This window comes from Erythrolamprus reginae, chromosome 1 (genome assembly GCF_031021105.1).
Source record: "Erythrolamprus reginae isolate rEryReg1 chromosome 1, rEryReg1.hap1, whole genome shotgun sequence".
Lineage (NCBI taxonomy): Eukaryota > Metazoa > Chordata > Lepidosauria > Squamata > Dipsadidae > Erythrolamprus > Erythrolamprus reginae.
In genome coordinates, this window is record NC_091950.1 from 373,392,044 (window position 1) to 373,419,417 (window position 27,374).

General features: G+C 39.7%; 1 protein-coding gene across 14 annotated transcripts in view; it reads right to left on the reverse strand.

Annotated features, from left to right (window-relative positions):
* Window positions 1-27,374, reverse strand: part of KLC4 (kinesin light chain 4) — a 79,359-nt gene that overhangs the window by 13,778 nt on the left and 38,207 nt on the right. For 6 of the 14 annotated variants that reach the window (XM_070734588.1, XM_070734590.1, XM_070734589.1 and 3 more), the window contains 11 exons: window positions 26,545-26,775; window positions 25,778-25,856; window positions 25,357-25,582; window positions 24,960-25,047; window positions 23,338-23,439; window positions 22,037-22,210; window positions 21,808-21,907; window positions 21,328-21,380; window positions 15,023-15,090; window positions 13,879-13,987; window positions 8,822-8,977 (listed from right to left, as the gene is read on the reverse strand). In XM_070734588.1, coding sequence (XP_070590689.1) covers window positions 8,822-8,977; window positions 13,879-13,987; window positions 15,023-15,090; window positions 21,328-21,380; window positions 21,808-21,907; window positions 22,037-22,210; window positions 23,338-23,439; window positions 24,960-25,047; window positions 25,357-25,582; window positions 25,778-25,856; window positions 26,545-26,775 — 1,386 coding nt within the window. Of the gene's footprint in view, window positions 1-2,027; window positions 2,671-8,821; window positions 8,978-13,878; window positions 13,988-15,022; window positions 15,091-18,540; window positions 19,483-21,327; window positions 21,381-21,807; window positions 21,908-22,036; window positions 22,211-23,337; window positions 23,440-24,959; window positions 25,048-25,356; window positions 25,583-25,777; window positions 25,857-26,544; window positions 26,776-27,374 lie in introns of those variants that run through there. The other 8 variants (XM_070734592.1, XM_070734595.1, XM_070734597.1 and 5 more) reach the window with 3 other exon arrangements.

Genomic DNA, 27,374 nt, shown 5'->3' on the forward strand with positions numbered 1-27,374 from the left:
GTTTGCCCATCACTACAAATAGGCCATTGGAACACAGAAAATTGAACAGGAATGAGAGCTGATCGCATTTTATGAGGAAGATGCAAGAACAGCATGTGGGTTCACCTCCTGAGGCTTTCTTCATTGGATCATCAGACACCCCACCTTTTTGGGCAAGGCAGAGTCATAACAGCCAATGAAAGTAGGGATTTTTAGTAACAGATCACAAATATCGCCCACCTCAGCCATACGGTAAGAAAGAAACTGCCCTGATTCATGTATACTTGAGCATTCTTTCTTGAAGGTCATAGCCAAAAGCAAAAGTTTTATCATAGCTCCACAAAACTTCCCAAAGGAGTTGCATAACAAATGTTTCAAATTGCCCTCTGGCAAAACTCCACCTGGGTGCAACTCTCCTGGGTTGAATGAATGGTCTGGTTTGTTGCTCCTCCAGTAGGAGGCAGGCATGGGCACTTCAAAAAGCCACACAAAATCATCATGCCATATTTTTATTATTCAGTTCCATTTTCCAGCAGTCACAGCTTCAAAAAGCTGTCTATCTAATGCCTAGCCTAAATTTGTAAACTTAGCTAAACTTAGCTGTATTCACAAAGATATTAACCTATATTAACCCCCTCCCCAGTCACATGCACACAGCCTAAAACTACAGTATGATCGGTGGATAGGCTGAAAAAAAGTCTTCCGTGACATAAGCTTGCCTTGGAGTTGGATTAAAGCATCAGGCTATCCCCCAGAAACACTCTCCACACACACACACACACCAGTGTAAACAAATAAACTCTTAGAAACTAGATTCATAACCTAAAAATCTTAACATCCACTTTTCTCTGGGTGAAAGAGAAGGCTTCTTTCAATATATCCCCAGATCTCTAAAATGGTTATCTTCCTATTTTGCTAAATAGAACATGCCACTACTTTGTTCTGATTAGAATATCATCAGGGGTTTTTTTCTCCCTTTCTCAAAAATTTCAGGTCAATGCATCCTGTTTGTATTTTGGAATCTGTATAAAATATTATAGCCTAATTCCTGAAGGAACAGGCCCTTTCCTCCCCATGCCCAGAACCCTGTCTTAGCTCACTCTATGGCAGCATGCTCATCCAAAGACAACTTCTACCAGGGTGGGAATCCCATACATCTGGGAGGAAACAGAATTAAATGTAGTTGATTTATTTGTGAGAAAACAAACAGGAAGGCACTGTCTACTGAAAATCCATTTCTACTAGACCCTTTCTTTGTCTGTAAAATCCCTCCAGAGCTCAATCTCAGTGGGCCAACCTATTATTCCAACTTTAAAACTTCTGCCTTCTATTGTCTCTGCTTCTTGTTCAACCATGCAAGACTCCTTGCTTCATCATTCTCACGTGCAAATTCCTACTTCCTTTTCTGCTCGCTTGACATGCTTCTAAATAAGCAGCAGCTACATTACCATTTAACACACCAATCTTCTATGACATGTGCTTGCTTTGTGGCATTTGGCTGGGACCACACATGCAATGCTAAATTGCTAAAAATTTACATTAACGAGAATACATTTGGAGACGAAACTCCATCAACTATCCCATCCCTCTTGCTCTGTGGGCAGAACAGTAAGGAAAAAGTGGCGGCCTGGCCACCTTTTTTTAGCAATTACTATTCCTTCTATGAGAAAGGAACCGTGGGAGAAAAAATATCCCCAAGGTTGTAATATTAGAGAAACATTTTCTTGTGAAAGGCTAGCATTCTGAAGTGTAACAGGCAAAGCAAGTGCAGACTGGGATCAATCAGTGGAAGACTTAATGTTAGCTCTCTGAATGCCCTTTCTGCTGATGCTGTCTTTCCATTTGGAAGCCTTTGTTTATCCTATTTTCATTTCTGTGAAAGCAAGATTTAGAGGGAAGGCACAGCTCAAGCTTTTGTCTCTAATCCTTTTACATCCTGAACCTAAAGGGCCTCAGATACTAGAGAATACAGATGAACTATTTCTGTATCTTTCTTAAATACTGCTTAAGGTAGAAACCAGGCGCAGTCGGCATTCAAACCATTTTGCTATCAGTTAAGAGCACGATTTATTCAGCCCATTTTTCCTTATCTACAATTTAAAGATGGGAGGGGGTGGGAGATATTAGGGTGTTTGTTTCTATCTCTTAATTCTGTACTTTGAGCCATGGAAGCAAGAGGAAGAAAAGGGAAGCAGCGGGAAAGATCAGGAAGGGGCATATTTGTTCAAACGAGAGCAGCAAAATGGGAAGGCAGGTTATAGGAAGATGGGCAAATGTGTACGTAGTGTCCGCAGAGTAGGAAACAAGGTCACTCTCAAACATCAACCTCTTCTCCCCTGGTTAATGTACAGGAAAGAGAACAAAGGAAGCCACAGGGAATCCTGGAAAAGTCCGGTTCTGGCCAGGAAGTGGGGAAGAGGCCACCACCTCGTAGACTTTCTTCCTGTTCTCTTGCTGATTGATGCTTGTAGTAGAGCGATGTGCAGCCAGTTGCGTATTCTTCTGCTCTGTTCCTTGGTGCTCGCTTTGGGTGGAAGGTTGGTTTGGGACGGGTGTGGAGTCCTTGACGAGGAAAGCAGGAACAGTGGAAGGAGGGGAATGGTTTGGAAGAAAAAGTCGAAAGAAGCTGCACAAGCATCCAGATGATTGTGTTGGAAGGGAGGGGGGAGAAGTCTCAGCAGGCATTTAAGCCTAGTGCACAGAGAGGAGAAAGACACAATGAACAAGGCCACGGTGAGGATGCATAGTATCCTGAAGGGTGACAGCGAAGGAATAGAGCTATATGTAACAGTATAGATAAGGAGGCCACAGAATTATGGAGGGTGGAAAGCCGTAGGGAAGTTCTTAACAGAGGATTTACAAATCCCTTTAGCTAATGTGAAAAATTCTTTGAAAAATTTCAAAACACAAACTTTGTTTGGTCATGCTTTTGGGTAGAAGCACCACTATTTGACCAGCACAATTTTGGGTAAGGATTAGATCTATTTAATTACAAGGTCCAATGCCCAGCATGGCCGTGTAAGGCAGTGTTTCCCAACCTTGGCAACTTGGAGATATTTGGACTTCAACTCCCAGAATTCCCCAGCCAGCGTTCGCTGGCTGGGGGATTCTGGAAGTTGAAGTCCAAATATCTCCAAGTTGCCAAGGTTGGGAAACACTGATGTAAGGAAAGGCTCCTTCATTTATTCCATGGTCCCACTGCTTCAATCAATCTAATATGGTGTGGAAGAGGTAGAAGAGAAAAGAAAGAAAATTAGTGGCAAATAATAAAAGGATAAAATGTATTTCTCAGAAAAGAATCCACCTCCACAATCTCAGCAACTAAAATGGATAATTTGGCATAGAAAAAAAAATTGTGCTCAAGTAAGAAAAAGAAACACAGGCTTACTCTACACAAGCATACCTGAAAAAGCATGATGCTGCTTCAGATAACAAAAATTCTACCAAAAGTGGTAGAATTAAACTTTCAAATGCCAGGAAGAGGGGGAAAATTATGCAGGGGAATGGAAGGAAAACCTCTCCACACTAGCAGCCGGAAAGAGCCCTATATAGTCTTGATGCATGTGTAGCGTATGCCTTAAGTTAGTTCTCAAAAATAGTCTAGACTGAGGTCACCTTAAAATACTAGTGAAATTTGAGTTGGGTGGCTTCCCATATTCAAATAAGAATATATAGCACAAGGGAAGAATGTTAATTAACATTTTTCCTTGGAACAATTCCTAAATAAAAATCATCTTCCAGAGCAGTTATTGGGAGACAATTATTTCCCAGTGCTGCAGTTCCAATCCAAGATCTGGAGAATTTACGATTTGCTAAAATTTTAATTCAAACATACATGAAAAACTGGGAAAATGCAATACAGGAAAAGCTGATTATTAACATAAATGTTTAATGGATTTAATGGCTAAGATCAAGGAATTTCTTTCTTTCCCTCTTTGATGTTCTGCTTATTATATGGGAAGGTATTTTTAGCAACACAAATAGAACCTTTCTCCTAGACACATTGTGCCACTTTGTAGGTCCAGAGTACATCCGGAACCGTCTGCTACCGCACGAATCCCAGCGGCCGATAAAGTCCCACAGAGTTGGCCTTCTCCGGGTCCCGTCAACTAAACAATGTCGTCTGGCGGGCCCCAGGGGAAGAGCCTTCTCTGTGGCGGCCCCGGCCCTCTGGAATCAACTCCCCCCGGAGATTAGAACTGCTCCCACCCTCTTTGTCTTCCGTAAACTACTTAAGACCCACCTATACCGCCAGGCATGGGGGATTTGAGACACCTTTCCCCCAGGCTTATTATAATTTATGTTTGGTATGTATGTGCTGTTTGGTTTTTAATTATGATAGGGTTTTTAGATTTTTTTAATATTAGATTTGTGCCAGTATAATATTGTTTTTATCGTTGTTGTGAGCTGCCCCGAGTCTTCAGAGAGGGGCGGCATACAAATCTAATAAATTATTATTATTATTATTATTATTATTATTATTAGCTTTTTTTCTTCCTATAAGAGCATCCTACTCCCAAACAAAGCAAAATAGGGGGAACAATAACTATTCATTAACAAAATGAAGCTGGAGATGGTAAATTGGTGGTCATAAATAGCGGTTTGCTTCTTGGCCTATGGCAACTTTGTTAAGCATAATAGAATCTTTCATGGGTAAACTGTCAAAATAGGGCAAGAGGAGCTATTTGGATACATGAAATGGCATAATATTAAATTGTTATTTTATTATATTGTTTTACTTAAGTCATGATACCTGGTTCCAGATTTCAGCTATTTAAGAATATTTTACAGATCTTCTTCAGACTGTTGGAAAGTATAGGCAAGGATTGGTAGGATTCAATAGTTTCAGCTGGGGACTTTTTAAATCTGAGAATATCAATGAAATTTGACCAATTGGGAAAAGAGAATAGGATGCCAATATTAGAGCTTTATAAGTGAAAATCTAATTGTACAGGGAACAGCCAGGACAAAGAAGGGAGAGATTAAGATTAAATTCAAACCTATAACCTGAGGTTCAAATTAATGTCTTTATAGTTTAAATATCATGGGTTTATGGGAAAGGTAAGTCAGGATTTAAGAACTGCTACCAGCATAATTAAAACTGTACTGAGCGGTAATGATAGAGCCATTTGTCCACGCTGACTCGTGACCACACTATAACTTTTGCTGGTGCTGAACATTCTGGGAAATACTCAATTTACTGGAGGCAGTGCTATAGATTCACAGCATTTTGCCATTCCAGGTAAAAGTCTGATTACAGAAAATGCATTTTAGGGTGATTGGAAAGAGTGAGAAAGATTTATTTGGGGCAGTTTTCTCATCTCTGTGAAACTACATAGGGTTTTTTTCTTTCAAAAACAACTACATGGGTTTTCTAAACATGGCTTGAAAATAATTGGATTGGGAGCAGATACATGGCAGTTACATAGAAGTGACTTTTTAAATTCCTCTTGAAGACTTGGGAAAGTCTGGGAACAGTTTAAACTCATATTTGTGCATTGTAGGGATAAGATGATCATTTTAGATGTTGCAGGCCATCATATAGCATAGATATCTCCCATACGATGCTGCTACCCTTTCATTTGATGGAATGTTCTAGCATATCCAGGGATGGGCTGCTGCCCGGATTGGGGGGGGGGGGGGGGAACGCTGTGGGGTAGTGAAAATGGAGCTCCACCCCAGAGTACCCAATTTGCACTGAAAGATGTTGAAAGAAAATGCAGGGCATCCTGCATAAGCCACGCCCACAGTGTGGTAGTAAAAATTTTGGTAGCCCTTCACTGAGCATATCCATTGCCTTATCATCCTGTGAGGCTTAATCTAAACAAGAAACTTTGAAATTAGGATTCCTGGAACAAGATTGTAGCCTCTACAACAAATAAAGTGGCCAAGAATATGAGATGTAGCATGGACACTACATGCATTGAAGTAAAGAGGAAATTACTGTACTTGCTTTTTTGCTGGGGATGATATCTACCCTAAATCCTGAAAAAAGCAAACTATATAAGATTGATGCAGATAATCCTTCTTTACTCAAGCATAGAATAACTAAGATAAATGACACTAATTAAAGCAGATAAGGGATACCAATCAAAGGTTCAAGAAATAAACCTTTAAAGAAGATAGTTGTTCAAAACTGTTACCTATGCATTATGTGTAAATTGTATATTTTGTGTATCCTGGGGCAAATAAAATACTGGTTTTTCAGTTTGAGGAGAACTACCAATTGCTATGGCCTCACCAGTACATATGATATTGTCATGTACTTCCTACTTATTTATTTTATTTGCCAAATTTAGAAACCACCCTTTTCCTCACACTTTTATCAGAAAAATGAATTGAAAGAAGAAAATAATATCTACTCGCATTTTAGTGTTTTTCAAAGATCTTAGAATAAGGGAAAACCAAAAACTGGTTCATTCAGCTGGGTAATCTATATTGTATATATTTTTAGTCTAATTTAATTGGAAAGTGCTCTTCATAAATGAAGCAAAGGATAAGTCTTTAGGATCTGGAATGTCATATGTTGCTGTTTTTGCCAATTCTAGGAAGCTCAGGTATTCTTTATAGCATGTTTTTAAAATATGTTTCTGCCAGGTACAATCCACAATCAAGACTGCAAAACACCTAGATGCTGATTGGCTGTCATGGCAATTTGCTTATGATAGATGGGGAATGGAAAGGCACATGCAGATAAGGGTTCAGTAGAGTAGAAAGTGAAAAGTTAAGGAGCAATCAAGCGTTTGCTTGTTAGTATGACCAAAGCACAGAAACAATGAATGGTCCATTGCCCCACCCCCTCCCAAAATTATTTTTGAGACCAAATTATTTGCTGCTCAATCTATTGGTAATGACCTTTAAAGCCCTACATGGCATTGGGCCAGAATACATCCGGAACCGCCTTCTACCGCACAAATCCCAGCGGCCGATAAGGTCCCACAGAGTTGGCCTTCTCCGGGTCCCGTCGACCAAACAATGTCGTTTGGCGGGCCCCAGGGGAAGAGCCTTCTCTGTGGCGGCCCCAGCCCTCTGGAATCAACTCCCCCCAGAGATTACAACAGCCCCCACCCTCCTTGTCTTTCGCAAATTACTCAAGACGCACCTTTGTCGCCAGGCATGGGGGAGTTAAGATATTCCTTCCCCTAGGGCCTAGGCCATTACAAGTTATGTATGGTATGTTTGTGTGTATGTTTGGTTTTCATAATAAGGGTTTTTAGTTGTTTTATTAAATTGGATTGTTACATGTTGTTTTTTATCATTGTTGTTAGCCGCCCCGAGTCTGCGGAGAGGGGCGGCATACAAATCCAATAAATAAATAAATAAAATTTTAGAATAAACCCTAGGAAAAAAACATATAAGGATGGTAATATATGGTAAATGCCTACTCTTTCCTCTCAAATCTGGTTTTTGGTTCCAAAATGTTAATCAAAACATCCACCTCTGAATTTGAAAGGTTGAACAGACTTTGGGGGGCAGAGAAATGTAGTAAACAAATTTAGTTATGTTTTTCATCAAAAAAACCTAATTTTATACAGATTGATGGTGGGTTTCTTTTCAATCAAAATCTGGCTTTCTCATTTAACGAACTGGGTGTAATGTTACGGCACTGGAAGTGAGACAATGATTTTTCAAGGACTGAAAACATTTTGTGATATATCCTGAGCCAGCTCAATAGTCTTACTCTGTTTTGCAACATTTCGGTGTAATGAAAGAAGCTAATAATCACGCTAGAAAGGGCAGCATAGAAGGGTAAAGGAGAGTGATGCATCTACCTTAGCGCCTGTTTACCTATGACAAATGCAGAGAAGTGTTTCTCCATGTGTATAGCTTACGTATCAATGAGTACATGAATAAGATACAGGTAGCCTTTTGCTATTTTGAAAAAGAATGAAGTTTGACCCATTCATTCCACCCCTTCTCAATATCCTTCAATCATCCGTGCATACATCTACAAACACTGCTGTACCTACCCCTGTACCAATTTCCTAAAGCATCACCCTATCTGTAATCCAAGCCAAACTAGAAGTACTTCCTCAGACATTAATCCCAGTGGCCGATAAGGTCCCACAGAGTTGGCCTTCTCCAGGTCCCGTCGACCAAAAAATGTCGTTTGGCGAAGCCCAGAGGAAAAGCCTTCTTTGTGGCGGCCCCGGCCCTCTGGAATCAACTCCCCCCAGAGATTAGAACGGTCCCCACCCTCCTTGTCTTTCGCAAACTACTCAAGACCCACCTTTGTCTCCAGGCATGGGGGAGTTAAGATATTTCTTCCCCTAGGCCATTACAAGTTAGGCATGGTATGTTTGTGTGTATGTTTGGCTTTTATAATTAGGGTTTTTAGTTGTTTTATTAAATTGGATTGTTACATGTTGTTTTTACCATTGTTGTTAGCCGCCCCGAGTCTGCGGAGAGGGATGGCATACAAATCCAATCAATCAATCAATCAATCAATCAATAAAATGATCTCTATCACTTCTTTCACTTTCCCTCCCCATTCCCTATTATGAAACCGTAGTACAGAAGATCAAAGGGCTTAAAATTAGTTGCTTTTTGTTCTTTCATTGTCATCATCATTTTCTTAATATTCAGCATTTCTGAATTATTGGGGGGGGGGGGGAGAAAAAGCCACAGAGAAACTAGGCAGGACCTTTCCTGATTCTACCTAATAGAGGCAATAAGAGGAATGGGCAGAGATCATGCAGAAGAATGAATGAAGGTGGGCATGCCACGACAGGCTATCAGCTCCCTGAGATGCCAGGGGAAAGCACAGAATTCAAGGAGTTACTGCCCCCCCCTGTCTCTCTTGGCTGGATTAGGTGGCTCTTGATGGTGGACTTGTACTTACCCCATTCCATTCCACGCCCATACTCACTTCCTCATTACCATCAGTGGCATTTTCATATTTGATGCTGCCCAGGCTGTCTCGGCTCTTCCGCCTCTCAGAGCCATCGGCCTCTTTGAGAATTTCTACCACTTTAGTCTGGTTAATGGGATCAATACCCTGCAAGGGAAAAAAACCCAAGAAGAAAGCGATGATACTCTGGGCATGATTTTGACAAGGAAACAAAAATGATTTTCTGAGAGTTTAGGGAGAACAAAGAGAGCCAATCTGAGACTGGAGATAATTTTGACAAGAAAACACAGCCGATTTTCTGAGAGTTTAGGGAGAACAAATAGAGCCAATTTGGAAAGAAGTCAAACCAGCTGGATGTGACTGTGGCTAGTCATTTTCTCTTAATGCGAGGGAGGAGGCAATGGCAACCACTTCTAAAAAACTTTGTTAGGGACAGAGTGGCTGTGGGTTTTGCCTCCCAGGGACAATTCCACCTGTCCATCCATCACCCTGGGGGGGGGGGGGAAATCATTGACCCCCTCAGAGGGGGTCCGCAACTTGGGCGTCCTCCTCGATCCACAGCTCACATTAGAGAAACATCTTTCAGCTGTGGCGAGGGGGGCGTTTGCCCAGGTTCGCCTGGTGCACCAGTTGCGGCCCTATTTGGACTGGGAGTCGCTGCTCACAGTCACTCATGCTCTCATCACCTTGAGGCTCGACTACTGCAATGCTCTCTACATGGGGCTACCTTCAAAAAGGGTTCAGAAACTTCAGGTCGTGCAGAATGCAGCTGCGAGAGCAATCATGGGCTTTCCCAAATATGCCCATGTTACACCAACACTCCGCAGTCTGCATTGGTTGCCGATCAGTTTCTGGTCACAATTCAAAGTGTTGGTTATGACCTATAAAACCCTTCATGGCACCGGACCAGATTATCTCAGGGACTGCCTTCTGCCGCATGAATCCCAGCGACCAGTTAGGTCCCACAGAGTGGGTCTTCTCCGGGTCCCGTCAACTAAACAATGTCGCTTGGCGGGACCCAGGGGAAGAGCCTTCTCTTCGGCGGCCCCGGCCCTCTGGAACCAACTCCCCCCAGAGATTAGAATTGCCCCCACCCTCCTTGCCTTTCGTAAGCTTCTTAAAACCCACTTCTGCTGCCAGGCATGGGGGAACTGAGATACTCTTTCCCCCTAGGCCTTTACAATTTTATGCATGGTATGTCTGTATGTATGTTTGGTTTTATAATAAGGGTTTTTAACTGTTTTAATATTGGATTGTTATATGCTCTTTTTATTACTGTTATTAGCCCCCCCCAAGTCTACGGAGAGGGGCGGCATACAAATCCAATAAATAAATAAATAAATAAATAAATAAAATAAATAAACTTGTCCAGACAGTCTCTGTAAATCAGATCTAACTGAATAGAAGAAAAAGAAAAAAGAGAGAGCAAGGCTGCAGTCTATTTTCTAGTCAGCATGGATTATTGAATAGTCTCCAGCAAAAGGAAGGCTACTATTCTTTAAGGAAATGCTGCTGAGCTAAAACCCGATTTAACAAGGAAGGATTAAGGTACATCCAAATTATGTGCACTTGTTTATAGCTGCTTTCATCTTGTTTTAACATTTGCCTTAGCAAATCTACTAGAAGCTGCAGTTGTCATTACTTATTGTTATGTCCAAAACTGAGAAATAAGAATAGCTTCTAAAAAAGGGATACTGGAAAACATTTGTATCCTAGCTTGTTTTGCAAGTCTTTAACAGCTAATGATTTTAATTGATGTGTCTTCTCCCATGTAGAAAAAAAAAGGAAGCAAAAAGAAAAGTGGTGGGTTTTGGCTATACAGTGTTCCCTCGATTTTTGCGGGTTCGAACTTCGCGAATAGTCTATACAGTGTTCCCTTGATTTTCGCGGGGGATACGTTCCAAGACCGCCCGCGAAAGTCGAATTTCCACGAAGTAGAGATGCGGAAGTAAATACACTATTTTTGGCTATGAACAGTATCACAAGTCTTCCCTTAAAGTTTATTAAAAAAAATATTTATTAAAGGTGGACGAAAGTTTGGCGATGACGTATGATGTCATCAGGCGGGAAAAACCATGGTATAGGGAAAAAACCGCAAAGTATTTTTTAATTAATATTTTTGAAAAACCGTGGTATAGCCATTTCGCGAAGTTCGAACCCGCGAAAATCGAGGGACCACTGTACCACGGTTTTTCAAAAAATATTAATTAAAAAAATACTTCACGTTTTTTTCCTATACCATGGTTTTTCCCACCCGATGACATCATATGTCATCGCCAAACTAATAACTTTTGCAAATAAATAACAAAAAAAATAATTATTGTTAATAAATAATTATGTTTATAAATATCAGGATCACTAAGTGTCTTATTCAATGGTGAGTAGCAGTAATAATGGTGAGCAGTGTTCTCTCTAAATTTTTTTTGGGGTGAGCGGAAAAGTATAGTGTCTGAGCGACAGTCCCTTCGGGACTGGGCGGCACAGAAATAATAATAAAATTTCCCTCTCGGTTTCTGGGCAGGTTTGGAAAACTCTGAGTTGATGATGATTTTTAAGTGAGCGATTGCTCACTGCTCAGCTTAGAGGGAACTATGATGGTGAGTAAATGGTTGTTAAGGGAATGGGAAATGGTAATTTAGGGGTCTATGTTTCTATGTTTAAAGTGTTAAGGGATGGCTTGTGATACTGTCCATAGCCCAAAATGATGTATTTACTTCCGCATCTCTACTTCGCAGAAATTCGAATTTCGCAGGCGAAATTCCCCGTGGAAATCGAGGGAACACTGTATATGAAACTTGTACATATCTGGGTATACTAAGCCTATTTAATCTATTAAGAAATGAATTTAAGGTGTGGAAATTGTTGTAAACATTTCAGTATGTAGATATTTTCTTAAAATAGAGTTTGCTATTTATGCTATTCTTATTTTACATTTTATTCCATTTTATAATAAATTGCTCAAAGTTTGAAGACAAGGATAGAAAACAGAGAAAGAAGGCTTTTCTAAATGTTAGTGTACACCAGTTAGCAGACTATATCTTTGCCAGCTGGTTTCTTTCAGATCAGCCAAATAATAGTGTAATGATGTTTATCCATCATGTTCGAAGAGGACCTAGATATTGTCACAGGAATTTGGGGGGGGGGATGTAAAGATCCATGCATGCAATAATAATAATAATTGAGTAGACAACTTTGTCTATGCTATGTGATTTTTGCTGACTAAAGGGAAGAACTGCTATTAAGTAAAGCAGTTACAACTTTCCAGGAAAAAGGTCACACACCACCGCTGTTATTATCTAGAAGATCTCTAATAGCATTTTACAGTTACAATTTCACCAGCATTTCAGTCTCTTTCAAGATGTTTTGAAGATACCATTCAAATCTGAATTATTCAGCCTTCCTTCTTTCCTTCCTTCCACCTTCTTTCCCTCCCTCCGTCCTGGATTTCCACAAGACTTTTGGTAGTGTCACAAGAATACAAACAAAAAATAAAATATCCAGGATTCAATATGATTTTTTTTTTTAAGAATACAAGTGTTAGGGAAATGAGAAGGAAAATATTGCATAAGTGGTATTACACATCCACTCAGCTTGCATACTTTCAGCACAATGTTAAGAATACTTGTTGGCATGGGTGTCAAGATAAAGGGTATTTATGCATATGATTTGGGAATGTCCGGTAGTGCAGAACTTTTGGAAAGAAGCGCAAGAGGACACCAATAGGATGTTAAACATACGTTGGACAATTACAAAGGAAATAGCGGTACTAGTTCGAAGGAACGAGATGGGAGAATTTAGAGAAATAAAAGAAGCAGTGATAGAAAGCGCTCAGGCGGTAATAGTCCTAGGTTGGAAGGATGTGAGAGTGGACAATACAAAATTGGTATCGGTACATGGTGGATCATATTCAGTTTGATATCATGGATAAGAGGATGAATTCAGCCAATGAAACTGAGTTGCGGGAACTGATGGGATGATGGGACAAGGTAAGAGGATATGTGGTCAGTAGAATTTGAGACCAAGCTATAAAGAATAAATTAGAATTACAGTGATACCTTGTCTTATGAACCCCTTGTCATATGAATGTTTCGAGATATGAACCTGGAGTTCGTGATTTTTTTGCCTCTTCTTATGAACTTTTTTTACCTTATGAACCCGTCGCCGCTGGGATGCCCTGCCTCTGGACTTCTTTTGCAAGCGAAGCGCCCATTTTTGCAAACCTGGGATTCCCCTGAGGCTCCCCTCCATGGGAAACGCCACCTCCGGACTTCTGCGATTTTGCGATGCTGTAGGGGAATCCCAGGAGGGGAATCCCAGGATTGCAAAAATGGGCGCTTCGCTGGCAACAGAAGTCCGGAGGTGGAGTTTCCCAGCGAGGGAAGTCTCAGCAAAATTGCAGCATCACAAAAATGCGGAAGTCCGGAGGTGGGGTTTCCCATGGAGGGGAGTCTCAGAGAAATCCCACCAGCGCAAAACCAGGCGCTTCGGCTTGAAAAAGTGGTGAATTTTGGGCTTGCATGCATTAATCAGTTTTCCATTGATTCCTATGAACCTCCTCCCGGAACCAATTAAGTTCGTAAGACAAAGTATCACTGTACTTTATAATATGTAAAAAGATATATTGATGTTGAGTTAAAGTGATATATAGAAAATATGCCCACATTTTGTCTGGTGTTTGGGCACATTGAACACTGAGCACATTGTTTTATGTTGTGTGAATGTTTTCTTGATATAAAAATCAATAAATATATATATACATATATTTAAAAATAACAATAAGATTATTTTTTTAATTCACTAAAGTATATCAATAAAGAAAAGCAGGCACCAAGTCCCAAATGGGAAAAATATGTTTTTCAACTGCTCTGAAAGGTGATGACAATTAGGGCTAATTTCCACATTTGAGCAAGATTATACATATAAATGCAACTTTTATTTTCTCTGGAATTTCTATTAAACTGAGAATAAAATAACTTTTATTTGGAAACCACCTGTTCTCCACTTTGCACAATGCCAGCATTCTTTTTCAGAGTCTCTATTAGCCTTACCTGTCTCCTAGAACGCAACGCACACTCTTCTAACGTTTCCGCAGCCTCCATTTTGCCCTGACGCCTGTATAACGCGCCCAGGTTCCGCAGAGTGGTGTTCACTGTAGGGCTGATGAGGATTCAGGAAAAAGGGCAAAATTGAAATTAACAATCATTCTTTACTTTTGGAGTAACTTGATCACTAAAGCCCAAGTTATCTTTGATGAATGAATATACCAGTCTATACAGTTCCTACAATAATATTATTTTCACTGAGGAGAGAATGTAATACAGAAGGCATTTGAGCTTATATGTAGTGAAGGTATTACAATAGCAGCATCTTCTCCTGCACATGAATAGCTGCCCAGGTAATCACTTTTGTTGTGTGGAAACAAGATATGAGGTTGAAGTTTGCAAAAATTAAGAATTACAGTGGTACCTCTACCTACAAACGCCTTTACTTACAAACTTTTCTAGATAAGAACCGGGTGTTCAAGATATTTTTGCCTCTTCTCAAAGAACCATTTTCCACTTACAAACCCGAGCCTTCAAAACTGTAACATGAAAAGGCAGGGAGAAGCCTCCGTGGGGCTTCTCTAGGAATCTCCTGGAAGGAAACAGAGTCGGAAAAAGGCAGGGAGAAGCCTCCACGAGGGCTCTCTAGGCTGGCTCTGTTCAAAAGTGCTATTGCTAACATGTTGTAAGCTGCCCTGAGTCTAAGAAGGGCGGCATAAAAAATCGAATAAATAAATGTCACGGGTGGGGCACGAGGATTTTAGAGATGCTTAGGTGGAGCATGGGCAAAAAAAGGTTGGGAACCACTGATTTAAACCCATGCATGCACGTCAAAGAGGATATACCAGACAGGCAGCACCTGAAAGGGGAGGGGGAGGGAGGGGAGTTAGGACAAAGGCTGCTCTATAAAGCAGCTTTACTGGGCACCTTTTGTCATTCCCCACCAACCCTTTCAGTCATTTGCAGACAAATGAAGTAAAGCGTTCCCATCCTCTGGAACCTGTAAATATTTTTCACCACCTTCACGTTTCTTGTCCCCTTTGCCCACATTTCTTTGGTGAACAAATGTGAAACTCAGTAACCTCTACAAGAACCATAACTTGAATAACATAAATTTTTTTTAGAAACATAAGCAAATACCACGCCTTACCTGCTGACCTTGCAGGCCTTGTACCAGCCACCATACTCTGCATAGGGGATGTTTTCTCCATGTTTACTCTGGAAGAGAATTTGGCAAGAGGGAAAGAATTTTTTAGAACAATCGGGAGTCAAGAGCGAAAGTTTGTTTCTGTTTGCATGCATGGGAGAAATGCACTTGTTTAACACTTGGCAGAAATACAGGCTCCTCTAACTTTCCAACTGTAAGGAGAAGTCTCTCCTTTTTCTAGAACCCTCTGCTGTGCTGAACTTCACCTTTCATGATCCAAAATCAGCACAGGTGGCAATTATGGGAATTGAGATCTAACCCAGATGAAAGAAATCAGGTTGAGGATCATGCTAATACTCAGACAAGCATGATAGTATAAATATGTCCCAAGGATGAGCTTCAGAAGAAAAAGGTTATCTGCAAGTTAATTCTCCTATGACTTGACCAAATAGATAAGGAACATCTTCATGACATACTTAGTGCTCCACAGCAAAAGTTCATAGGCATCTTAAGCCCAAATGATATGAAAGCATTCTCCATTCTTCAGAGGTCAGTATGGCAGGGTATAAAATTCTGCCCAGATTTCCTATGAGATACTACAAATAGTGATTTGTAGCAAAGTTCCAATTATGAAAACAGACATATAAAATTAAAAATAGGTATGGCAAAGAATTTGTATGCCGTCCCGAGTCTTCGGAGAAGGGCGGCATACAAATCTAATAAATTGTTGTTGTTGTTGTTGTTATTATTATTATTAATTATTGATCATTAAGCTCATGTATTATAGGAACGCATTTGAGAGCAGAGATACGGCCTAACAAAAGTTCCCCGCCCTTAAATTAGTAGATTAGTAGAACCCAAAGATGGTTCTCTTAGCTTCTGCATATAAAACATTTATGCTCAGAGACGTATCCAGTTGGTTGAGAAACTTATGGGATTATAGGCTAAAGACACAAGTGTTTAGCAAGTGTTTTTTGAAGTGTGAACTCTGGGCATAAGAATCCTGTCACGCAACTTTCCACTGAAATTATACCTGAATCAGAGTGTTTTTGTACCCTTAGCATTTTCTGAAATGACTCCAATTCAGTCATCAATTCCATAGTTTACAACTATGATACCCTTCAGGCCAGGTGATTTCCTAATAATGGGATGGTTCTAAGTCTGTTAAAAATAACACTGAAATGTCAAATGTATTGAGCAGATAGGTTAGAAATACAGTTATTGCCCAGTTGTTCAGGATGTCCTGTATGGAGTTGCTAGGGAATGGATTTGGGAAGTTATATGTGTACTATGACATGCATGTATTATGAAAATGTAATCAGGTTTTGCCAGGAAGCCTACATGTCAGAGTCCATTTTTAAATCCAGCCTCAAGCCCAACAGAAACAGGACCCAAGTAGTTGATAATATGTCCTCCCATTTGCTGGGATGAAAAAAAAATAATGAAGAGTGGATGTTACCTTTATTGTGTCATGTTTTATTCTCACTGAAAGCCTGCAATTAACTTTCTATGTGTTTTAGTTTGCTGCTTTCTGAGTCTTCAGGACAGGCAACAGCTTTCATCCAGAATCAAATATTTTATTTTTATGATACAGTGATCCCTCGTTTTTCGCTGGGGATGCGTTCCAAGACCACCCATGAAAAACAAATTTCCGTGAAGCAGAGGAATTTTTAATGTATTTTTAATGTATTTAATGTATTTAACAAGTATTTGGACTTTTAAAACCCACCCTTTGCATTAAACAGGCATTCTATAATGTTTCTCAGCTGGAACTACATGTGATATCCTACCAGTTTCTTTAATAGAATTCAGTAGTACTGTACAAGAATTTTATGAATTTTTAATGGATTTAAAATTTTTAATGGATTTAACCCCCCTTTGAAAACCCATGAAGAATCTGTGAAAGATGAACCGTGAAGTAGCGAGGGATTACTGTATATAACATTTTAACATTTTTATGTACACAATTTAAATAAGTTGTCACGTCTTTCCCCCATAAAGTAACTTGATTTTCAGCCACTCCTCTGTAGGCCAAGCAATATAGTGACAAAGACAGATCAGTGCCTATATCTTCACAGGACACCAAAATATATATTTGCAGCTTGATATGTGCTATAAAAAAAATTCCAGGAGCGATTGGAAGGAAAGAAATTTGAGGGAAAAGAATAATGATTATCAATAATACTGAGCCTTATTCATTGCCAATTTGGAACCCAAGGTCAAAACACTGCACAGAGAGGGCAAGGAGCTGACACCCATATAGAAAACATATATTTTGGCAATACATGTAATTTTTCTCTTCAGTTGATTTCTGTTCTCCATCTCAGTAGCATCACAATGCCAAAAATCTTCCAAGATTATAAATGTAATAATTACAGTTATCTCCAAATTCTTTTTTTTATGTATGACCAGAGCAAATGAAAGACTATATGGTTAATCTAGACATATCAAGAATAGCTACAGTAGCTATTCTGATTCTATTTTTACAATCCCCAAATTTCCTATAAGGAATGAAATGAACAAAAATCCAATCTTTTCATACTTATGTGGAAGTAAATTCCATATGTTTGATGGACTTTAGTTGTTTGGGATTGCATCATATTTATGACATTACTAGGTTATATAGCTTAAATGTGACGTCAATGCTCTAGTAAAATGGTTTTTATGCACTTTAATAGTATGAAACAAACAAAAAATCAGGTAGTCTAGAGGGAGAAGATATTTGAGACAATGGCAACTAAATAAACACAATAATATTCTATTATTTTAATAACAAATAATCTATTTTTTCCACTGCTTGGAAATACCTTTTGTATTGTCATGCTGAAGTGCTCTGGCTCATTTGTATTTAAGAAAAAGTGATAGAATTTAGTTGTTAAGAGTTATTAGATGGAAAGTTCAGTATTTGCATCACATCACAATTATAGATAAATGGATGAATATTAAACTCTGAATCTTCGGAGAGGGGCGGCATACAAATCCAAGTAATAAATAAATAAATAAATAAATAAATTTTGCATTTGTCTAGGTTTTCCTAAATATTTCTCAGAAATATTTTCTAGCAATTTATGAAAATCATAAATTAACTGAAGTTGTTCCTCTAATTGCTAAATATTTTTCATCTGTTACCATCTTCCCAAAGATTGATTCATTTGGCATTTTATTAAGCTTCAACAAACGAGAACCTAAATTCACTTTTGATGATCGGTGAGTCTGCTGTTTATAAACCTTTTGGATTCATAACAACTGCCTTGCCTTTTCCTCCCCTTATCAAATTATTCAGTTTGCTTTCTGGATGACATACAATTGCAAATCCCATTAGCTGTATTCAGGAAGAAGGTGTCAATTTCATGTCTCTTGCAGGCATCTTTATCCATGAGTTTAAAAAACATGACATAAACATTTGGTAGAAGCAAAAGTACCAGAGTACCTTAAAATGATTAGAAGATAAATGGATGCTTGCTAGTATAAAACAAAAACTGTATAACATCACACAACACAAAAGAGTCCAAACCAATCCCTTGAACTTAGAAGGCTGCTGATTTAATGGGGTCATTTTTGTTTTGGTATCAGGAAAATTCTCACACATGCCAGAAATGGAGAGATCTTTTTCTACACAAAATTCAGGGGAAACCAATTCAAAACTAATAGTCTTTCATGAAGAGTTCTTAATTTCCAAAACTTATGAGTACAGTCAGCTTTTGTATCCAAGTCAGTAGATGGGATATATATCCAAGTTAACAAATGTAACCAATGAGTAGTAACAATGCACTGCTAGGCAAAAATTAAAAACAGCTGACACATATTAACTAGTAACATATATGCAGGTTCATATGTATTTCTTTTCATCCCTTTTAAACCACCTATTCGACAGAAAAGCATTGTGCATAAAGACATATGGATAACAATAAGATAAACAGCGCTAATTCCTTTTAGCAGCGATAGCTATGATTTGGGAAACTAAGAAGTACCAAAATCCAGGGAATAGATATCTATTTTTATCTTCTACTGGAAGCAGTTATCAATCACTAGATTAGATGAAAAAACAAAACAAAAAATCCAATTTTGCAAGACAAAAACAGAGAATAGAACTATCCTGCTTGAGAATTCCTATGATGTATTCAGTACATTAGCCCAAAATGTCCTGGAAGTTTATCAAATTTCTATTCTATTCTTAGTAATGTTTCATAGATTGTACATATTTTTCCAAAAGAGTGCGGTGCAGAAGTTCAAAGCCAAGGACTTTGGATCTGTTGTAGCTCTAGTTTGCAGAGACTTTTCAACTTAACTCTCTCTCCTCCCAATGTAGGGAAACATTAATAATTAACTTTTCTAAATCTGAGATGTTTAAAGATGGCCCTTCAAAACAGCAAACTTTAGCATTCTGGTTCTGAAATGTCTGTGGCCCAGAACCTGCTGAAATCCCTCCATCGTCCATTTTCCAGTATGTCCTAAGGAATCCACTACAACAAAAAAAAAATATGCAAGGCATGGGAAGAATAGGACAAACGCTTCTAGTTCACACCATAGAACCTTAAAAAACAGGAAAAATTATCTTCATTCAGATCGAAAGCTTGTATATGAACAGTATTTAGTTCCCACAACCTGATGCCTTCATAAAAGAGAAAGAAGATACTATCTTTATACTTTTGCTTACCAAAAAGCCAATTCTGAGGCCTATTGGCCCCGATCCTGAAGTTAATTTATATCTATTATTATTAATGGTTACATTCTCTATGAATTTGTACAACCTTCTCAAAAACCATCCTATTTGCTGATTATCTATACTCTATTTTATGACCCTCTTATATTTAATTAATAAAATGTACATTTTACATGTTTTTTTTAAAAAATATAGCTTCGAGACATTTTTCAAAGAAAAGCAAAAATCATAGGTCCTTCTACTCATCAGGCAGTACATTCCAGAGACCTAGAGTAGGTACTAAAAAGATTTAGCCATCAAATACACAATTCAGCAATTGACGATTTTTTGAAGGATGGGAAAGCAGCATTCTCCCCACTAACCTAGGCCGAAGCAATAAAAGTCTAGAAGTACAACATTTCATGTTGTACTTGGAAATAAACTGACAAGTCTGTGCAACGCTTCAGACACAAGGGTAATATACAGTACAATCTTGGAGAGGTCTTTCATAGATCAATTTGACTGCTGAGCTAGTTGTTTTCCCAGGAAGGGATGCAGTTGACATGTCAACTAAAACTGACAAAAGGCATACATGTGACCCAATTTAGAAGAGGAAGTTCTACAGTCCCACTAAAATTGGGACTCTTAACAGCAAGGTTACCAGTATTGAGCTGCCGCATGGACGGTCCGGTACGCCGTCGCGGTAGGAAAAATGGAGATGATCATGTATCTCTGTGACCCCGACACGTATACAATGATCCCTCGTTTTTCGTGGGGGATGCATTCCAAGATCACCCGTGAAAAACAAATTTCCGTGAAGTAGAGGAAAGATAATTTTTTAATGTATTTAACAAGTATTTTGACTTTTAAAACCCACCCTTTGCATTAAACAGTCATTCTATAATGTTTCTCAGCTGGAACTACATGTGATATCCTACCCGTTTCTTTAATAGAGTACAGTAGCATTGTAGAAGAATTTTATGAATTTTTAATGGATTTAAAATTTTCAGTGGATTTAATGGATTTAAGCCCCCTTTGAAAACCCGTGAAGTAGCGAATCCGCAAAAGATGAACCGCGAAGTAGTGAGGGATTACTGTACACGCGAGTCTGCACAAGATTCGGCTTCTGCACATGGGCAGAAAGCAAAATCTTGCGTGAGGATGCTCATGCGTGTGAGATTTTGCCGATTTTTGGTGGGTTTTGCTTCTGTGCATGTGTGGAAGCAAAGAACTCACCGAAAATCGGTGAAATCTCATGTGCATGAGCACCCTCGCATGAGATTTCCTGCGCATGTGCAGAAGCCGAATCTCATGCCAATGCACGCATGCCCGCGTTGGTCAGCGGGAACGCACCAGGAGTACCGGCGATGGGGAGCCCTTCACTGAAGTTTACCTAAACACAATAGGAAGGCAAGTGATTATTTTTATCTGTCTTGTACGTATTCAGCTTACCTTGATAACCCAGGGCTCTTATGGGTTTTGAGAGAGGGTTTTTGTCTCTCTCTCTACACTATATATCATTTCACTATAAGATTGTGTCCCTCTTTTCAGTTAGTTTTTTTCTAATCTCACATTATTCCCAATTATCTTTCAGGAGTTCCTTTGGCCACTTGATGGTTTAGGACAGATCTGCAATGCCTGGTGAGAGGACTGCTCTCATCCTCACCTTGCTCATTTTCTCCCTTTCTTCTGCATGCATCCATATAGGCTTGTGTTCATCTGCAGAGAAAAGATAAGAAGAGGGGGGAAAGGTCTCTGTATGCATTCTAATGGTATTTTCACAGGCGCCTCTGATATATCGGCTTTCAGCTCCCTTTCCCCTTGTTCATTAATAAATAAGCAAAAACTTGATAAGAAAGCTACAAGAGATTAGACTGTGTAAACTTCAAAATCTTTAAAGATTGTGTATCATTAACTTATCAAAATCTGTCCAAAGAAAAAAACAGGCTCTTGATCATAGTTCATTTATGGATGAATAATGTACTTGTCCCAATTTTCTCCCAAGAAGTTATCTTTTCCACACACCTGTCCTAGCAATTATGGAATGTTTTGAGAAACCTTCACAATTAACATTCAAGGGATTCAATCTCCTTCTAAGACCTGGTCTCTTTGCACATGTTGCTTCCTTCTTCTTTGATGTACATACCATCAACAGTGCCGAATTCTTTCACATGGGCACGGGTGAGAATTTCCTTGTACAGGGTCTCAGCATCCTTGTATTTGGCTTGTTTCAGGTAGCAGGAGGCCTGGCGGAGTGCAAGGGATATTGTTATAAAAGTATCAAAAGAAACAACAACCCACATTCCATAGGCAGTCACCCGTCAGCCCAGATAATCATTTGCCTCCATAGTTCTCACATCAACAAATAGACCCACCAGATTATTCTTTGTTTTAGCAACGTTTGGATCATCAGGCCCTAGGCGGGATTCGTAGATCTCCAGTGCTCGGCGATAGTAATATTCTACTTCTTCATACTTGCCCTGATTCTGGCATAGTAAAGCCAAGTTATTTAATTGTTTGGCCACATCTGGGTGATCTTTGCCTAGAACCTGAAAATAAAAGCAGGTAAGAATAATTTATAAAATTCTGGGAACTTTTTCTTTCCCGAGGGAAACTGCATCATAAATACCATTACTTCGAGGTTCAATTACTGCAACGCTCTCTACATGGGGCTACCTTTGAAAAGTGTTCGGAAACTTCAGATCATGTAGAATGCAGCCGCGAGAGCTAACGTGGGGCTTCCTAGATTCGCCCACGTTTCTACAACACTCTGTGGCCTGCACTGGCTGCCAATCGGTTTCCGGTCACAATTCAAAGTGTTGGTAATGAACTTTAAAGCCCTTCATGGCATTGGACCAGAATACCTCCGGAACTGCCTTTTACCGCACGAATCCCAGCGAATGATAAGGTCCCACAGAGTTGGCCTTCTCTGGGTCCCGCCGACCAAACAATGTCGTTTGGTGGGCCCCAGGGGAAGAGCCTTCTCTGTGGTGGCCCCGGCCCTCTGGAATCAACTCCCCCCAGAGATTAAAATGGCCCCCACCCTCCTTGTCTTTCACAAGTTACTCAAGACCCACCTATATCGCCATGCATGGGGGAACTAAGACATCTCCCCCAGGCTTTCTTATATTTTATGTTTGGTATGTATGTGTTGTATGGTTTTTAATTTTTTGGGTTTTTTATGTAATTTTATTATTAGATTTGTTTCATAGAAACATAGAAACATCTAGAAGTCTGATGGCAGAAAAAGACCTCATGGTCCATCTAGTCTGCCCTTATACTATTTTCTGTATTTTATCTTAGGATGGATATATGTTTATCCCAGGCATGTTTAAATTCAGTTACTGTGGATTTATCTACCACATCTGCTGGAAGTTTCATTATTATACTGTTTTTTATTACTGTTGTGAGCCGCCCCGCGTCTTCAGAGAGGCGCGGCATACAAATCTAATAAATAATAATAATAATAATTAATATCAAATTTGAATTTTGTATCATAAAGCTTCATATTATATGCATGTTAGCCTCATTATGGATACACTTCATTCAAAATATATTTCTTTTCTGAAACAAGCTTCTATTACAGGAATCACAAGCAATGAAAGTTGTTTGGTCTCAGTGATGAGTGGCCCCACAGCCTAAATCTTCCTCCTTCAAGCTTCCGAAAGAAAGATACCTTTTCCCGGATTTCCAGTGCCCGCTTGCATAATGGTTCTGCCTCCTTGTATTTCCCTCTTTTGCCATACAAAACAGCTAGATTATTTAAGGTTGCAGCAACCTGCAGAGAGATGTGGAAATAACTGCATGAGAAATAAGGAAGAACCCACCCCTCCCCCAAACACTAATACTGAGCATAAAAAGTGATACTCCCTAGAGAGCCAATTTGTTATAGCTGGCAGCATTAATAGTAACAGTAACTGGATATCTGAAACAGAACCCTAATTGTGTCACCATTTCTCAGCAGGATATGATTTCAAGAAATCACATTGTTCTATTCAACCACATAGAAACATAGAAGACTGACGGCAGAAAAAGACCTCATGGTCCATCTAGTCTGCCCTTATACTATTTTCTGTATTTTATCTTAGGATGGATCTATGTTTATCCCAGGCATGTGTAAATCCAGTTACTGTGGATTTACAAACCACATCTGCTGGAAGTTTGTTCCAAGGATCTACTACTCTTTCAGTGAAATAATATTTTCTCATGTTGCTTTTGATCTTTCCCCCAACTAACTTCAGATTGTGTCCCCTTGTTCTTGTGTTCACTTTCCTATTAAAAACACTTCCCTCCTTATTTAACCCTTTAACATATTTAAATGTTTCAATCATGTCCCCACATATTTCTTTTGCCAACAATCTGTAAAGCAACATATGTACTGATATTTTAAATATAAAATAAAGCAATTACTGTACATATAAATTTGGAGCCAAATGTCACTACCACAATTGCATACTTGGATTTCCTTACAAAGCTATTTTCCCAATGTTGCCCTACTGCTTAGGAAACGAAGGTGTAGACAGGTAGATTTTAGATTCAGTTTGCTTTACCCAAGTGTTGTTGGGTGGGCGTAACCATAGTGGGTGTGGCCTAATTGATCTCCTGCATCACAGAAGGAGGGGCATTTTTCTCCTCCTTGGGCTCCGGAGGCTTTGCTCGAGGGCAAAGGAAAAGCCTCCCAGGCGCAAGGGGCCCTCTGGAGGCCTGAAATGGGCCCATTTCCGGCCTTCCCAAACTTCCGATAGGCCCATTTTTCGCCCTCCCTGAGCCTCTGCACCCGCCCTGCACTTATCTGCATCCAAAATGGGCCAAGTGGGGACTCCTGAGAGGGGAGGGGCCAGCCAGGAGTGGGATTTGGGGGTTCTCCAGACTGCACAGAATCTTAGCTAGAGGTTCTCCCGAACCCCTGCGAACCCTCAGCAGTCCATCCCTGGCTCTAGCTCACTGAAAAGTCAATGATATTTCTTCGATATTTCTTCATTTGTCCTCCTTTCTTTCTTAATGCTGTGCTGCTTCATTAATGCCCCATACAGGGATATATACTCCATTAGTGGTTCATCAGATTCCCTTCCTTGTGCTTTATTTGTGTGTGCGTGTGTGTGTGTGCGTGTGCGTGTGTGTGTGTGTGTGTGTATAGAAGCAGCTTTCTACAACCTAGTGTCCTCTGGATACACCGTTTCGATCATCAATTACTAAAATGTCGATTAGCTGCATTGATCAGGCAATGACACAATTACTTTTCAGTTTCTGTATATTTGGATCCTCCTTCTCAAAGCGAAAGAAATAATAGCCACTTACTGCTGGGTGATCTTTGCCAAGAGTTTTCTCTCTAATAGACAATGCATCATTTAACAGGTGAGCTGCTTCTTTATATTTATTTTGATCCCTGCAATAAAATGTTAGATGCGGATGCTGTTTAAAAACAGAGGGATAACAATTTATATACACATAACACAAACATGGGGAGATTACATTGCATAGGCATAACATCCTGTCTTAATAGGAATTATTGTTGTGAGTCGCCCCGAGTCTTCGGAGAGGGGCGGCATACAAATCTAATAAATTATAATAATAATAATAATTATTAATACAGGTGGCCACAGTAAGGGTTGACTATATTGACCTCCCTTATGCTCCTTTTAATTCTGTTCCATCCCCACCAGAAACAAGTACTTTCTACCTCTCTATTCCTCACCTATATACTAAGGCCAAGATGTTGAGCATGGTGGCCACATCAGGGTGATCGTGTCCTGACGTCTTCTCCAAGTCCTCCAGGGCCTGCTTGCAAAGAGGCACGGCCACCTCGTAGCGTCCCTGTGATGCATACTGGATCACCAGATTATGTAGTGTACGCAAGCGTGCTGGGATCTCATAACCACCTTGCTGAGCAGCTGCTACAGCGCTGCTGCGTTGATGAGGCACTGCAAATACATATCACATCAACGAATAATGAAGCACAGCATGCAATGCTACATTATGGTTTACTCATACAAGTAAGAATTGTCACTCCTTTGTATCCTAAATTTTTCAATCAGATGAAATATTTGGAGGAAGCCAAGTCCAATAGGAATTTGTGTCTGGTCTCGCCCTAAGAAGAGTGAAAGAATGAAACTTACATCCTTGTCCCTGATCCTCTTCCTCATTTGGAAACAAGTCATCCAAAGAATCCTTTGTGGAATCACCTTCCTTCTCTTCCTGAAGTGTTAGTATAGAAATGCACCAACAGAAAGGGGTAGAAAGAGATCATCATCATCATCATCATCATCATCATCATCATTTATTAGATTTGTATGCCGCCCCTCTCCGTAGACTCAGGGCGGCTTACAGCAATGATAAAAACAATATATAATGACAAATCTAATAGTTAGAATATACAAACAAACATACATATAGTCATACATGCATCATTATGCATTAGTACTGCAAGGTTTTTATGCCCAACACTGAGTAGAAGGATAATTTAAGATAATAATTACAAGAAATAGGTGACTTGTGCCTGCTATAGCCAGTAGACACAAACTGAAAGGAGTAAATGTGAAACCTACTACTACTATTAGTAGTAATAGTAGTAGCTATTACTACCTTATTTTATATGCAGAAACTTCCAGTAAGCACAGATGCTCTAACCCAGTGATGGCGAACCTATGGCATGGGTGCCACAGGTGGCACGGAGAGCCATATCTACTGGCACACAAGCTGTTGCCCTAGCTGAGCTCCAACGTGCATGTGTGTTTCTGGGGGTTGGGAAAGCTGTTTTCGCTCTCCCCAGGCATTGTATTATGGGTGTTGGCACTCACAGATGCTAAATAGTGCACACATATGCTCTTTTGGCACCCGAGGAAAAAAAGGTTCGCCATCACTGCTCTACCCTATAGATTCTCACCGTTGGGGATACATCTTCGTCATATTTCTTCAGCTGGTTCATGAATTCCAAGTGTTTTTTTTCTTCTTCAAGCTGTGCCACAGTTTGTTCACTGCGCTGCAACTTCTGCTGTGTGTTCGCTAGTTCGTCTCGAAGCCACTGGTTCTCCTGGCATAGCCTGCGCACCTGGGCCCGCAATTTCTGCTTTTCGGACTCCACAGCATTCAGATGGTTTGACAAAGCCATCATGACCTGGTCCAAGATAAAAAAAGGAAAAACGCCTGTCTTGAGAAATGGTTCTTTTTATCAAACTTCTGAAGTTAGTTGGGGGAAAGATCAAAAGCAACATGAGAAAATATTATTTTACTGAAAGAGTAGTAGATCCTTGGAACAAACTTCCAGCAGACGTGGTTGGTAAATCCACAGTAACTGAATTTAAACATGCCTGGGATAAACATATATCCATTGTAAGATAAAATACAGGAAATAGTATAAGGGCAGACTAGATGGACCATGAGGTCTTTTTCTGCTGTCAGTCTTCTATGTTTCTATGTTTCTGAATCTTAGAAAACAAGAAAACATACACACCATTGAACAGAATTCCAAGACCTGTAGAAAATTAGTGAGCATATTCCTTATGGTCTTGCAACAAGCCAAGGGTAGAACTGACCAAAGAGCTGGTTTTAAGCACTACAAAACAATGCAAGTTTGGACCCTAAATCAGTGCCGTGTAACATAAACCATTTTAGATGCCTGTTCCATTTTTGTGTGTGTGTGTTTGGGAAAAGAGAGAAGAACAATGTTGCTCGAAAGGAGAAAAGGGAACAACAAATATAATTGGATATTTCATC